The sequence below is a fragment of the Scomber scombrus genome, chromosome 21 (genome assembly GCF_963691925.1).
Source record: "Scomber scombrus chromosome 21, fScoSco1.1, whole genome shotgun sequence".
Lineage (NCBI taxonomy): Eukaryota > Metazoa > Chordata > Actinopteri > Scombriformes > Scombridae > Scomber > Scomber scombrus.
In genome coordinates, this window is record NC_084990.1 from 13538309 (window position 1) to 13552383 (window position 14075).

Genomic DNA, 14075 nt, shown 5'->3' on the forward strand with positions numbered 1-14075 from the left:
TCATTGGTGATTATTTCTCATTCGACATCAACTCATAATTACAGAAAGGTGTGGATTGTGCTTACTTGTTGAAGCATTATGCAGAGATGAATCTGTTTCGGCTGGTTCTGAGGTTTGTGTGCAAGCTAGCACAGCCTCCCAGTGAGCTGGAGCTGGTGGAGCCCTGCAGGTCCGGACTGCCTGCAGGGCTCCACCAGGATCCTCCGCAGAATGTAGATAGTAGAAGTCCAGCCGTTTTGTTTCAGGGCCAGTGAAAAAACACAAGGGTTCTTGGTAAAAAAAAAAAAAAAAAATCACACACACATATATACAAAGAACACGCAAAGACACAGTTCTTCAGTTGATAGTGAGGCACTCCGAGGCTTATTTCAGAAAAAAGTTTAAAAAAAAAAAAAAAAAATTTAAAAAGGGAGCTTATTCTAGGATAGGAACAAAAGAAAATAAAGGAGACGTCTAGAGGAAAAAAAGAAACAATAAAGGAGGGGAGTTGAGGGGCAGCCTGAAGCACGGGAGCCGGGCTCTTTTATCAACTTAGCCCAGACAGGCAGAATTTTGGGCATGTTTTGGGTACAGAGACAACACTTTGCGCCACAACCTTTTAATGAATATTAATTGCCTTTGTTCCCCAGGGAACCGTGATGTGGAGCTAACATGGTAGCTTCTGTGTGCCTGAAATGGCGGCGCATGTTTCCTCTGAGATTTTCATTCAAGTTTTCACACGCAAAAAAGTCACATACTTCAACCCTGTGGTCAAATATTTCAAACATAACATTGTATAGTGATTACTATCAGAAACACGTGTAACAGTAGCTTTGGTTTCAGCATAAATCATTCACAAGAAATTCCTGACTAATGACTTGATGATCTCCAATGCTGCTCTCTTATCCAACATAAGAATTGATTACGCAATAAAAAGAAAAGAAACATTGCAGTCTTACACAACATGATATTCTTAACATGAAATCTTGATTGTCTTTAGACAGGCTCACAAATCTGAACTCCATTTCAGAGTTAAGATTCTCTGTTCCCTTTGATCTAGCTGGAGCCTGCAGGGGGTCCAGGCCACTTGTCTGTGTGTGTGTATGTATAAAAGAGAGAAAGAAGGGAGGAACAGAACAGGAGTTATTTATTTAGTCTCCTTGTTCTCTGGGTAAAATAACATAAGGAGTAATATGATTGTCTTCACAACTAGCTGTTACTCTGTTATCTCCCTAGCCATCTGTCTTTCAGGGACGTTCTGAGGGACAGTGTTTGGTCTGTTCAGTGTAATTCTGTTGTCTGCACTCACCTCTCTGTTTCTTTTGCAGAATTAAAAGAGGTTTTGTCCAGTGTAATTAAAAAAAAAGAGAATAAGGCTGTCCTCCTACATAACATACATTTTATGGCGTAACTAACTATAGCTATCATTCTACCTTGCTTTTATCTTATATAGTTTCTTCCTTTATGTAATATTTTGACAGATCTATATGACAAAGTTGCTATGAGACTCAAACTCTGCAGGAAAAAAAAATACATTTCTTATTTCAAAGACTGATGTTCCTATTAAGAGAATTAGCAGCTTCTGTTTGATGTGTACCTTCAACAGGGAACATAAAGTAGCTGTTGATGGATACATTTGCCCACTGACCTGCTTAACAAACATGAAAAAGCATTACAGATAAGAAATTACACAGAACAGTGGAGTAATACAGCTGAGGAACACATCTGGCGGCCCTTATGTGCATTGTGACGGATTTGTATTTATTACTAATAGTACAGCTACAAGTACTAAACTCTAAAACATTTTACAAACAAGACACGAGAGGGAAAGGAGAAACTGGTACACAAGGCTATGGCTAGTGAATGATTTGAGTGAATGATGTAGCTTTCTATTGTGTAGTTGGTATGAGAGACATAATAAACAGATGAGAGTACCATACAACGTCTTAGCTCTGAATTGACATTTGAAGTTATAAAAAAATTATAAAAAAACATCAAGGCTTATGCAATTTGATGAAGGTTTGATAGAAATACTTGCATGCTCCCTGGGGTGGCTTGTCACGGAGAATGGAGTTCGATGTGCTGGGATCTTACAATCTGGAGTCTGGATCTTTTAATGATGAGTCACTCATCTGGTCCGGATTTGAAAAGTTCCCATCGGAAGAGAGCTCCTGTTTTAGTTTGAGTCACATTTTCGGACTAGAAAAAAAGTAACATTCTAACAGCATGGCACAAAACAAGAGCAAACATCTTAATCTAAAAACAAACACAAGGGTAAGAAAAAACAGCCTGGTGTCTCAGATAAGAGTCTATTTTAAAGTTTTGGTCTGCCCACCCAAAGGATGCACCCAAGGGATTGCAGAGTTCTGAGGAGCAGGGTAAATCACCCCCTGTCCATGGACAAGAGGGTTCAACTCCTGAATGCTGTTAATCTTTCTAATAAGAATGGTTAGTCTTATAACAATTGCATGATTTTTTTAAGTTTGCATTCTGGATAGTAGCTTTAGCATTTTTAGAGTGAAACAAGCAGAATGTTACTCAACATGGTATTATCATTGCCAAAGACGATGGAACTGTTAGTACTATGATTCCTGGCTTGTAGGCAGTGGAATAAAAGTATGCTTGAAATATTTAGTTGTCCTTGATCTGACGTTGTCCATGCCATTTGTGAGAGTATGTTTGTGTGTCTCTGTATGTCCCTGGGGCATTACATGTCAGTTATGACTTGTAAGATGTTTGATATTTTAATGCTAGTTTGCCCAGTGATCAGTTCTTTGGTCGGTTATTTTAGTCCTTAAAATCAGAGTTCACAGTGAGGTTAGTCCCAGCTGATTTCTTAAAAGGTGACAGGGTCAGTTTGTGGTTTAGTGACCTTGCAAGAGAAAAAGTAGTTCCTCGTCCAATGTTCCCAGATAGTAAGATGTTTAGTGTCTGGTGAGAAGTTTGAAAATGTACTCCTGGCAGTTGAATAGAGAGCTGGTTCTGTTGTTTGCTGGTTTGTACTGGGTGAAATGAAAACATGAGGGGACTTTCCCCTACTGGGGTACAAATTAACAGCCATGTATTTAATTTAAATCAAATTTTAACCTTGATTTGATGCAATTATGGATTATACCAGACTGTGATCCTTTATATTTATTTAGCTATGGTGGGCCTTGATAGTCAAGTCAAGTCAAACTTTATTTATAAAGCACATTTAAAAACAACCTCAGTTGAACCAAAGTGCTGTACAGTTATTAAAATACAATATAATCAGACACAAATATAACAATAAATAAAACAGTAAAGGAATAATAAGAGCTCAATTTAAAAAAGAGTAAAAGTAAAGATAAAAATACAATAAAATAAAATAAGAGCCAAGGATTCTCGCCTAGCTGTGGCTGAACGCCAAGGAGAAAAGATGGGTTTTCAGCAGTGTTTTAAAGTGCTCAATAGACTGTGCAGCTCTGACCTGGATAGGTAGGCTGTTCCACAGCTTTGGGGCCGCCACTGAGAAGGCTCTGTCCCCACGGGTACAAAGTCTGGACCGAGGTACTGCCTGGAGCAGCTGGTTTGCCGACCTAAGTGCTCTGGACGTACTGTGAGGCTGCACAAGCTCTGCTAAATAAGATGGTGCCAGACCATTTAAACACTTAAAAACAATTAATAAAACCTTGAAGTGGATCCTAAAATGAACAGGCAACCAGTGCAATGATGCAAGGACGGGACTGATATGATCACGCCGTTTCTTTCCAGTCAGCAGGCGGGCAGCTGCATTCTGGACAACCTGTAACCGACGCAGTGCTGACTGGTCGAGACCAACAAGTAAAGAGTTACAGTAGTCTAGGCGTGATGTAATAAAGGTGTGGATAACTTTCTCAAGATCCTTTCTAGGGAGATAAGCCTTTACTTTAGCTACTAGTCTTAGCTGGAAGAAGCTTGTTTTAACGATAGAGCTTATCTGTTTATCGAACCTAAAGTCACTGTCCAAGATAACACCAAGGTTCCTTGCAAAAGGGTGACAGTGAGACTTCAGGGTGCCAATGGCGCTGTTATAACCATCTAGGAGATTTTGTTGGCCGAATAAAATAATCTCAGTTTTATTTTTGTTCATGGAGAGAAAGTTCACTTCCATCCAAGATCTAATGTCATTGAGGCAGTCTAATAAGACCTGGACAGAGGCTTGCTCATTTGTTTTTAAGGGTATATAGATTTGTACATCGTCAGCAAAGCAATGAAATGAGACATTGTGCTTTCTGAATATGGATCCCAATGGCAACATATATATTGAAAAGAGGAGGGGGCCCAAAATAGAGCCCTGAGGCACCCCACAGCTCAGCGGCGAAGTGGCCGAAGAATACTGGCCCAGCTGGACAGAGAAGCTCCTATCTGAGAGATATGACTGAAACCACTTAAGAACGGTACCCTTAATGCCCACACAGGTGTTTAAGCGAGACAGGAGGATGTTGTGATCCACTGTGTCAAAGGCAGCTGTCAGATCCAGAAGGACCAGGACAGCAGATTTACCAGAGTCAACTGTTAAAAGAAGGTCATTTAAAATTCTTAAAAGTGCTGTTTCAGTGCTATGGCGTGACTTAAAACCAGACTGGAACTTCTCTGAAATGCCATTTAGATCAATAAAAGACTGCAGTTGTTCGTTAACCACCTTCTCCAAGACCTTAGAAAGAAAAGGAAGCTTGGAGATAGGCCTAAAGTTGGATAAAACTGTGGGGTCAAGATTATGTTTTTTGATGAGGGGCTGGACCACAGCATGTTTAAAGGCAGCTGGGACACATCCAGACATCAAAGATGAATTTATCAGATCCATAACAGAGGGCCCAATAATATGGAAAACGTCCTTAAAAAGACGGGGTGGGATGCTGTCAAGAGGACAGTGAGAAGGCCTGAGGTGCTGGACAATATCAGTTAAAGCTGAAAGAGACACTTGCTCAAATGTGTCAAAAACATCAGGGCAAATGGGAGAGACGGCAGGATCTAATGCAGACGGCAAAAGAGAGGACCTAATATCTGAGATCTTGTCAATGAAAAACCTTAGGAAATCTTCACACAGCTTAAGTGAAGGAACAACACCATTGTGGTTACAGGGGTTTAAAAGAGTATTTAAGGTGTTGAAAAGGAACTGAGGTTTATGGCTATTAGCAGACACAAGATTGGATAAGAACAGACTCTTGGCAGTTTTAACAGCTTTCTGATACTGCAATAGACTGTTTTTTAAAATGTCCAAAGAAACGTGTAGATGATCTTTCTTCCACTTCCTCTCGGCGCGTCTACATACACGTCTTAAAGTGCGAGTGGTGTCATTAAGCCATGGCTCTGTTACTGGCTTGGGGCGTTTACACCTAAAAGGCGCCACCAAATCCAATATGTCAATGCAAGTACAATTAAAAGTGTCTAAAAGTTCATCGGGAGTAAGAGTACCATACTGATCCTCAGTATGTAGCACAGAATGATTAAAAGCTTCAGAAAAATCTGAAGCAGTGGAAGGGTTAATTGTGCGCACACGGCGGTTCGTGGCGCACCGTTTCACATGGGATAGAGGCAGTGTAATATTAAATAAAACAGCGAAGTGATCGGACATAAGTGAGTCACAAATCTCACTGACATTTAACTGCAGACCAAAAGATAATATAAGGTCCAGTGTGTGACCTTTCTCATGTGTCGGATCAGACACAGACTGAGTAAGGTTAAAAGAGTCAATGAGATTCAGAAAGTCTTTCACCAAGGGACGGGATTCGCAGCAGACATGGATATTAAAATAATGATAAGGAGTCAAGCTGTAATTACCACCATGGGGAAATAGATAAAGAGCACAAACAGTTCTGTTTTTAAAAATAGTGCTTTTATCATAATGAAGTGCACTTGTAAGAATACAGTTGCAGTGCTTTATTGAACTAGAAACCACAGTAAGATAAAGAAATCAAAAGATCAAGCTGTGGTTACAGGACAGTATGATGTTATACTATCCCAGTAGTATTTTTTGGGCTAAATGCAAATATTGATGATTTTTGGAAATGGATGATTTACAAATTGTTACCTGTTATTGTCACCTATGCCACTAGCTGGCCCCTTTGTGGTCTTCACCCACCTTTTGTCTCTCGAAGCCAACACACAAATATTCACTAATATTTCCCCTAAAAAAAGGACCTCATCAACACCATGGTGGCAGCTTACATGTTTGTCTAGCTTGTGCGTGCACACACACACACACACACACACACACACACACACACACACACACACACACACACACACACACAAACACACACACACACACACAGGTATGGCTATCTTACTGAGGACATTCATTGACGAAATGCTTAATCCCTAACCTTAACCCTAACCGTAACTATCCCAACTAAATGCCTTAGCCTAAACTGAACCTTAACCCAATTCTAACCTAAAACCAAGTCTGAACCCTCAAACAGACCTCTGAAGGCGTGTGAGGGCCGACCAAAATGTCCTCACTTTCTTAAAATGTCACACACAAACACACACAACTTAGTGGGACCATTCCTGCTGTGAGCACGTGTTTCTGGGGAGACAGAATTCAATATTGCACAGCACGGAGTCTGCCTAGCTGACAGGATGAAAAAAAGAAAAAACATTTGTGTGTGTGTCTGAGAGAGAGAGAGAGAGAGAGAGTTTGGTCTTTGCATGTTTGGAAAGATGTGTCTGTGCATGAATAGATTTATACATTACACAGGCCCAAAGGTGAATTTTTGTGTGTGTGCGTGTCAACCATTTAAGTATTCTGCTGGAGTTCAAATAGCAGTGAGATTAATGCTTCTACTGTTTAATCTAATGCTATTATTTTTTCATCCTCAGCATTTTGGAACGCTATGTCCAGGAACAGATACCAGGAGCCAAGGTTGTCGTGGAAACTATTGGGCCCCATCGCCATGGCGATGGAATGGAGCAGGAGGACTACACCAAGTCGGACTTAATGATTTATGCAATTGACCCGCTCACAAACAGAGCTGTATCTAGACAGGAGCTCTACAAGTAAGAACTTTGCCAACAAATCCATGAATAGTAAAATGGCAGCACTCCAAAAAGCTTTGTTCTATAATGTAAGACAGGACCTAACCTAAATTACATCTCTATTAAATAATTCCCAATCTAATTGGCCTCGATTAGTTTTTTTGGAATGCTGCCACTCACAAGTTTTCAGGTTTTCTGTTTAAGTAAATTTTGTACTTTCTGGAAGACTAACCAAGAGAGAAGACGTGTGACTAGGAGTATCTTTAATTATCAGGAATACAAATTAATAGAAAACTACTTAATAGTTTTATAACAGAAAAAGTAAGTGTGAAATTGTATGACTTTGTGATTAAGTTTACTGCGTGGTTAACTGTTTAACATTTAGCTCGCAGGGAATTGTGGCCTTCACCACCACATATAAATACCTGTTTGATGTTAATGTTACTTCTGCTGAGTAATAGAGGTCGATGTTTAGTATTTATTGCCAAAGGCACTTGGTCTCAGTCACACAATTGTGTTTCTCATCCCAAGGTTTCTTGATGGTAAACTCTTGGACATCAACAAAGAGTTCCAACCCCTCCTCCCTCCTGGTGGGCGGATTCTGGAGATCCGAACACCTGAAGTTGTGACCGGCGTAAAGAAAGCTGTGCAGGCCGTAGGCTATACAGAAGGGGCGCTGTTGGCTCTGGCAGTTATTATCATCATCTGCTGTGTCCCTGCCATACTGATAGTCATTATCACCTACAGGCAGTAAGTAAAAGTGGCTGATCTTTAAACTTAGTGAAACATTGCGACAGTAATCCAATTCAGTGCGAGTCTGAGCTGGGGAGAGCAGCTGGAGAGTGAACTGTCAATGCCCACATGGCAGACATCAAAGCTACTATGTCTTCAAATCTTATTAATGGAGCAATAACTTCCAAAATGATCACCAGCACACCTATTACAAGGCCCGAATTTTAGCAATGGAGACCATAATGACTTGTTTAAATTTAAAAAATTGGCTGTTTCAAGTATTTCAAGAGAGAAGATGAGGCTTTTTGAATGGCAGTCAAATGGAGCCAGGGATTTTTTGGAGCCAGTAACTAGCGGCCGTTGGTGGCATTGCCCTTTAAGGTACTTCAGCATCAGCTTCAAACTAAAGCTTTGGTAGTTGCTGTTTGGGTGTGACATACAGTAGCAATAAACTGTGACTTACAAACAGTTAAGGCCAGTCATCGCAACAGTTTTTTCATTGTTTTTGTCACAGAACTCCATTTGCACATATGTGTCAGTTCTTCCCAAATTTCAGACGCTCCCTCAATTTTTTTTCTTTTACACTCCATTTATTTCCTCTTACACTTTGAGTAAGGTTAAATCTATCACATTCCAACATAACAGCCCAATAAGAAATCCTTTGAAATCTTTTGAAGCTTATAATGCTCCTTGTAATGTACCTCTGAATGTGTGAATTCTGGGTTGGCATCATAAGGCATTCCACACACTGTTGTAAATGTGCTTGAAGTGAAACCATCTACTTCAAAAAAGGGCTTTTAGGCTTTCATTTCAAATAGGAATGCTATCAAAGATAACAAGAGATCTAGAAAGTTTATGATTTTTGTCCACAGACAGTCAGACAAATTGTTGAAGCTGACAGTCTCTCCCATAGGACGTTGTCCTTTAGCACTATTTATCATTTTATCACTTGGGCCAGTCACCTGCCTAGATGATTCAGCAGGGCAGCTCATCCCACAGAGCCAATTCTAATAGTTTGTTTAGCTAACCACCGTGAAAGGCTATTAATTTCATCCATCTCCCAAACATACATAAACAAGCACACACTCACACACATTTAAACATGATCAGTGCATTTTGGAGACAGCTTCTCATCTCCTGCTGAGATAGGGAGACAAATAACAGACTGAGGGGAGAGGAGAGGAGGAGAGGACAGGAGAGGAGAGGAGAGGAGAGGAGAGGAGAGGAGAGGAGAGGAGAGGAGAGGAGAGAGAGAAGATTTGCAAAGAGAAAAACAGAGTGGTAATTATCAGCATAATCATCACCAGTCTTTTATATTACTAAATGACTGTAATGAGGACCAATTAACTGTCTCTGCTTGTAAATTACAATAAGTAAACCTGGCTAACAAGAGTTACTGTGTGATTTATGGTTCAAATAATCACAATTTTTTTCTCTCTTTCTCTGCCTCTTGTTTGCCACATCTGTCGTCTCCAGATTCAAAGAGTGAGTACTGCTTTCATATGCTAAAATATTAATGTAATGGCTGTCATATAACACCTTTTCATGTGATGAATCTGTTGACTTTCACTGTACAATAAAATGGAGAGTGTGAAGGGCGGTGAAACAGAAGGGACAGCAGACAATCAAACAAATGAATCCTGAATAACAGAATCAATAAATGTCCAAGATTGATGCTTTGGATTGTGTGTGTGTGTGTGTGTGTGTGTGTGTGTGTGTGTGTGTGTGTGTGTGTGTGTGTGTGTGTGTGTGTGTGTGTGTGTGTGTGTGTGTGTGTGTGTGTGTGTGTGTGTGTGTGTGTGTGTGTGTGCGTAATAGTCTTGCACTTAAAATCCCAGTAAAACAGTGATTTGTCATTTTCATACTTTCCACAAAGGAATCATAATGTGATAATTAGTAAATGTTAGAGATGCTGTTTTTAGGCTTTGTGCTAAGGTAAGCTAGCTGCATGCTGCCTATAGTCATATACTTACTGTACAAATATGAGGGTGCTATGAATCTTTTCATCTAAATCTTGGCAAAACAAAAAGTATATATCCCAAAATGACAAACTACCTCTTTAAAGCAAGACCAATAACTGTTTTCCTTTATCAAAATGTTGAATTAGTGATTACACTCTTGTGCACACAATTCAATGCATTCAGGGCTTTTGCTGCTGTTTTATAGAGGCTAATATTAGCCATTCTTAGCAATATGTATAATTCACATACAGTACAAATAAATGGGTGTAGTTGGCATGCAGGCTTTCTTAAGGACACACACAGATGGATGTACTGATGGTTTCAAGCATCAAACCTAAGATCTTTTGGTCAAAGTTACGAGCCCTCTGTATCCTCCTCACAGCCATTTTACTACTAAAACATTTTACGACTACTACTACTACTTTTTAAGGCTTTGGTTTTACATTAACTCAAGGCAACTAACTTTGTGTCTCTTTTCTGTTCGTGTCAAGACGCCAGGCAGAGTGTGCCAAAACAGCCCGCATCCAGATGGCACTGCCAACAGGCAAACCTGGGGGAGGCACTGCCAACAACCTGTATGAAGAGCTGGGTGACAACGCCATGTAAGTGAAGTGTGAAAGTGGCATCTACATGGATGAGCAAAAGCAGAGGCATTAGATTATATTTATCTGGCTGTTTAACTTCAGCCTTTGGCAGTCTTCCTTTCCTGCTGCGGGGGGCTTGTGGTGTCAGCACATGCAGTCCTACAGCACCACAGACCCTTGGAATTTGTTCCACATATCCTCAATTCTCTACTAACCAAATATATTATTCAAAAAGGTAAAGTGCCATATTTTCCCAAATTACCTTGTTTTGATGCTTTAAAAAACAGAAAACAATGATAAATCTAACATTAAGTAACTGTAAACAACAGGAGTAACACACTTAAATAGTAAATACAAATATATGACATAAAATAAGAACAAATCTTACAGAAACACCAGCTTTTTTAAAAGAGTGACAAAATTGATGGCTGATGCCTTGAAACTCAATGAGTAGAATGCGACTGGGTGTGCAATTTAGTATGAAAATTATAAACAGTGACCTCGTAGTAGTTTATGGGTACCATGAACATTTCTTACATAATTATCATAAAAGTTTGTATTGTATATGCAGGGACCAGACAGTTTAATAGTTTAATACTTTAACATAACAATGTTGACTCAAGAGAAGGTCTCTGCGTTCATGAGCAAGATTTAAAAAGACCAAAGACCAAATGAAGCACTCAAGTACAAGGAAATGCTGTTCAACATGATTGTAGTCCCCAAGTTCAAAATGTATTAGAAACCCTTCAGATACAACAAATCAAAAATGTTAAGAAAGTCATTACAGAAAGCTACGAGGGAATAAAATATCTACAAGAAAAATCTATATCATAAATATTAATTATAAAATAGAAAAGAGTTCACAGACCTTGATTAGGTACAGTACCTGCAACCATCAAATCAATCAATAATCAAAATCCACTTACCTCAAAAACAGATGTTTGTTGCTGAAACCAAAATTCAACATTGCAGCAGCGGTCATCTTAAATTACCACAGTATCCTAATCACACAAACAATAAAAACTTTTTCATTTATTTCCTTTCTGGATGTATGCAACTTGTAAGTAAACAAAACAACATTAACTTTAGGTCACTGATGGAAACACGCATTCACATCATCGACAGACTTGAGCCACTTTCAGGTCAAACTGATCAACAGGCTTCTGTACTCACACAAAAAGGCACCCACCTGTTCTTAAACACTTTGTAAAGATGATTTTGCTTTCAATATTTTGAGTTTGACATTTTAGATATGATAATCTGAGTATGAGCATTCTGATTGAAATGTGCTGAGATTCAGTCAAACACTTCACACTTCCTCACTGAAATAAAATTTGTATTTATCGCACTGAGCTACTTTGCAGAAGTTGCCAAAATCGCTCCTAAGCTGAGAGCCCTTTCTGGGGTTTGAAGGCTGAGCCAAAAATGTCTCTCGAAGTAGCCCAAGACTGTTTGTGAGAAAGCCCTCAGAGCTTTTTTGTAGTCTAGAGACATTCCCTTCCCTGCATTTGACATTTTGCAGTGGCCAAAGAGACTGACATGAAAAGACGACACACAACCTTGGAGTAATCAAGTAGAGCCTTGTAGTTCCACATCACACTCCAAGCACCAAACAAAGCTTTGATTTTTGAATGCATTAATAGTCATAGATAAACACTGCAATTACATCTTTGCAAAGTTCAGCAACATTCAGCTTGTTCTTCTTCAGTTATCTGGCTGTAATGCATACCAATGTCCTCACTATACAAAACTTAAAATGAAGGTGAGAGATTGGGTCATGGAACAGTATTCACTTCACTACTAGATTTTCATTGATTTAGTGTACAGTGTAATCACTGCATTTACAAAAAAAGTAAAACACACACAGTACTTTAATAAAAAGCTAGCTTTCTAGCTTTTGTAGAAGTCCTCAAAATGTGCAGATTAAATGGGAATTTTGTCAATGTTTGCAGTGTTTTTGTTTTTGTTTTTTTAAATTCTAGTGTTGGTAATCCCCATATGTGCAGTCCAAGTCGATTAACCGTGGCCAATAAATATGCTTTTTGGTAATTATGGCAAAATTACTTTTACTTTTATAAGCCTCTAAAGGCTATTCATATTAATTGTGTTTTACACTTTAACTCCTATCAGGGCTGATACGCATTACTGCCCATAGATGGATGGATACTCTATGTCCTGTCAATAAGTTGCTTTATTATTGTGCAATTTTGTTATACTCTGTTTGAAACTTACTGTAGATCCCCTGACTCTCTAGCAAATTGTGTTTCATTTATCTTCTTGGCAATTTCCGCTGGTTTGATACCTGTTGGTTTGGTAAAACAAGAGTGCAATAGTGATTGCATGTAGAGATACTGTATAAACTTTTATCTGAAAGTTTTAACAACCGCACATCCATGCAAAAACACTTACACACACACACACACACGCACATTCACTAACTCAAGGCAATACAAAGATAGTACACTTATAATTCCTTACTGAAGCGTTAAGTAGAAGTTGAGAGGAACTCTTATCAGTATTACATGCATCACTGGTTTCCAGTCTGTCCTTGATATGCTTCCCTACTCCCATTAACATGAGAGCAATGCATGTGCATGATGGCAGGAACTATCTCCAAATGACAACAAGGGATTTCTCTGTGTGTGTGTGTGTGTGTGTGTGTGTGTGTGTGTGTGTGTGTGTGTGTGTGTGTGTGTGTGTGTGTGTGTGTGTGTGTGTGTGTGTGTGTGTGTGTGTGTGTGTGTGTGTGTGTGTGTGTGTGTGTGTGTGTGTGTGTGAGAGATACTAACCAGTCCAAACAATCCTCTGAAAAATGTGGGCGGAAATGAACTTGGATATGAGATAATTGAAATAAATGCAGCCCGTAATTTATGAAGACCACCCTGGGCGATAATTAATTCTATTGATAAGCTGCAGAGCATATTTAATTGTGGTGGGAAAGGGCTCGTGTGTGTGTGTGTGTGTGTGTTTGCATAGTAGGCAGTCTGGGAATTTTATGTAATTACTCTGTGTGTGTGTGTGTGTGTGTGTGTGTGTGTGTGTGTGTGTGTGTGTGTGTGTGTGTGTGTGTGTGTGTGTGTGTGTGTGTGTGTGTGTGTGTGTGTGTGTGTTGCATATCATTGCCATCTTGTAGGGACTAAATTCCCCAAAGAGTATAAAACCAAGCAAAGGGCAAAAGTTTGCACATTCATAATTAAGGTCCATTATCAAACTGCTCGGTGGCAGTTTGATAATTTTGAGCCACATTTTTCCCTATTTAATTACCTTTGGCTGTTCTCTAGACAGGCTTTGGTTTTAATGTCTATTTTCAATTACCTATGAAAAATTAAATGCTCCTCAACTTATTATTAGCGGCACATTAAATGAGGCATGTTTTTTTCTGGATTAAGAATCATGCTATTTTTCAACACAGCACATTATCAGTTATCATAGTTACAGTTATTGTCATTTGTGCTGCAATTGATCAAGAACCAGATTTGTTTTAATATATTAGGCCTGTCTGCACAGTGAAAATGAAGTTTTTTTTACAATATGGGCTGAAATATTTACTGTTTTCCCACTCATATGGCTGATGTAAGTCCCCCCCCCCCCCCCCCCCCCCCCCATAATTATCATGGTTAATAATTCCAATTCAATTCCAAATAGCAGAAAACTACTTAATACAAAGTTAGACCTTAATTATGTAATATCCATAAAATAAAGAGTAATTATTCACAGTCATATTGAAAATTACAGTTATCATTCTAAGACTGATAGCTTACACATCCTAATTTGATTAAATACTGATCTGATGTGATGAACAATTATAAACAAAATGAAATCATCCTTCAAATTCAAA

At 39.1% G+C, this 14075-nt stretch overlaps 1 protein-coding gene across 1 annotated transcript in view; it reads left to right on the top strand.

The window, feature by feature from the left end:
- The window catches only part of LOC134003104 (protocadherin-15-like), a 154225-nt gene that overhangs the window by 116476 nt on the left and 23674 nt on the right, over positions 1 to 14075 (top strand). Inside the window, exons 32-35 of the mRNA XM_062442236.1 lie at positions 6805 to 6981; positions 7492 to 7710; positions 9169 to 9177; positions 10145 to 10255. Of these exons, the coding sequence (XP_062298220.1) occupies positions 6805 to 6981; positions 7492 to 7710; positions 9169 to 9177; positions 10145 to 10255 (516 nt within the window). The remainder of the gene's footprint in view (positions 1 to 6804; positions 6982 to 7491; positions 7711 to 9168; positions 9178 to 10144; positions 10256 to 14075) is intronic.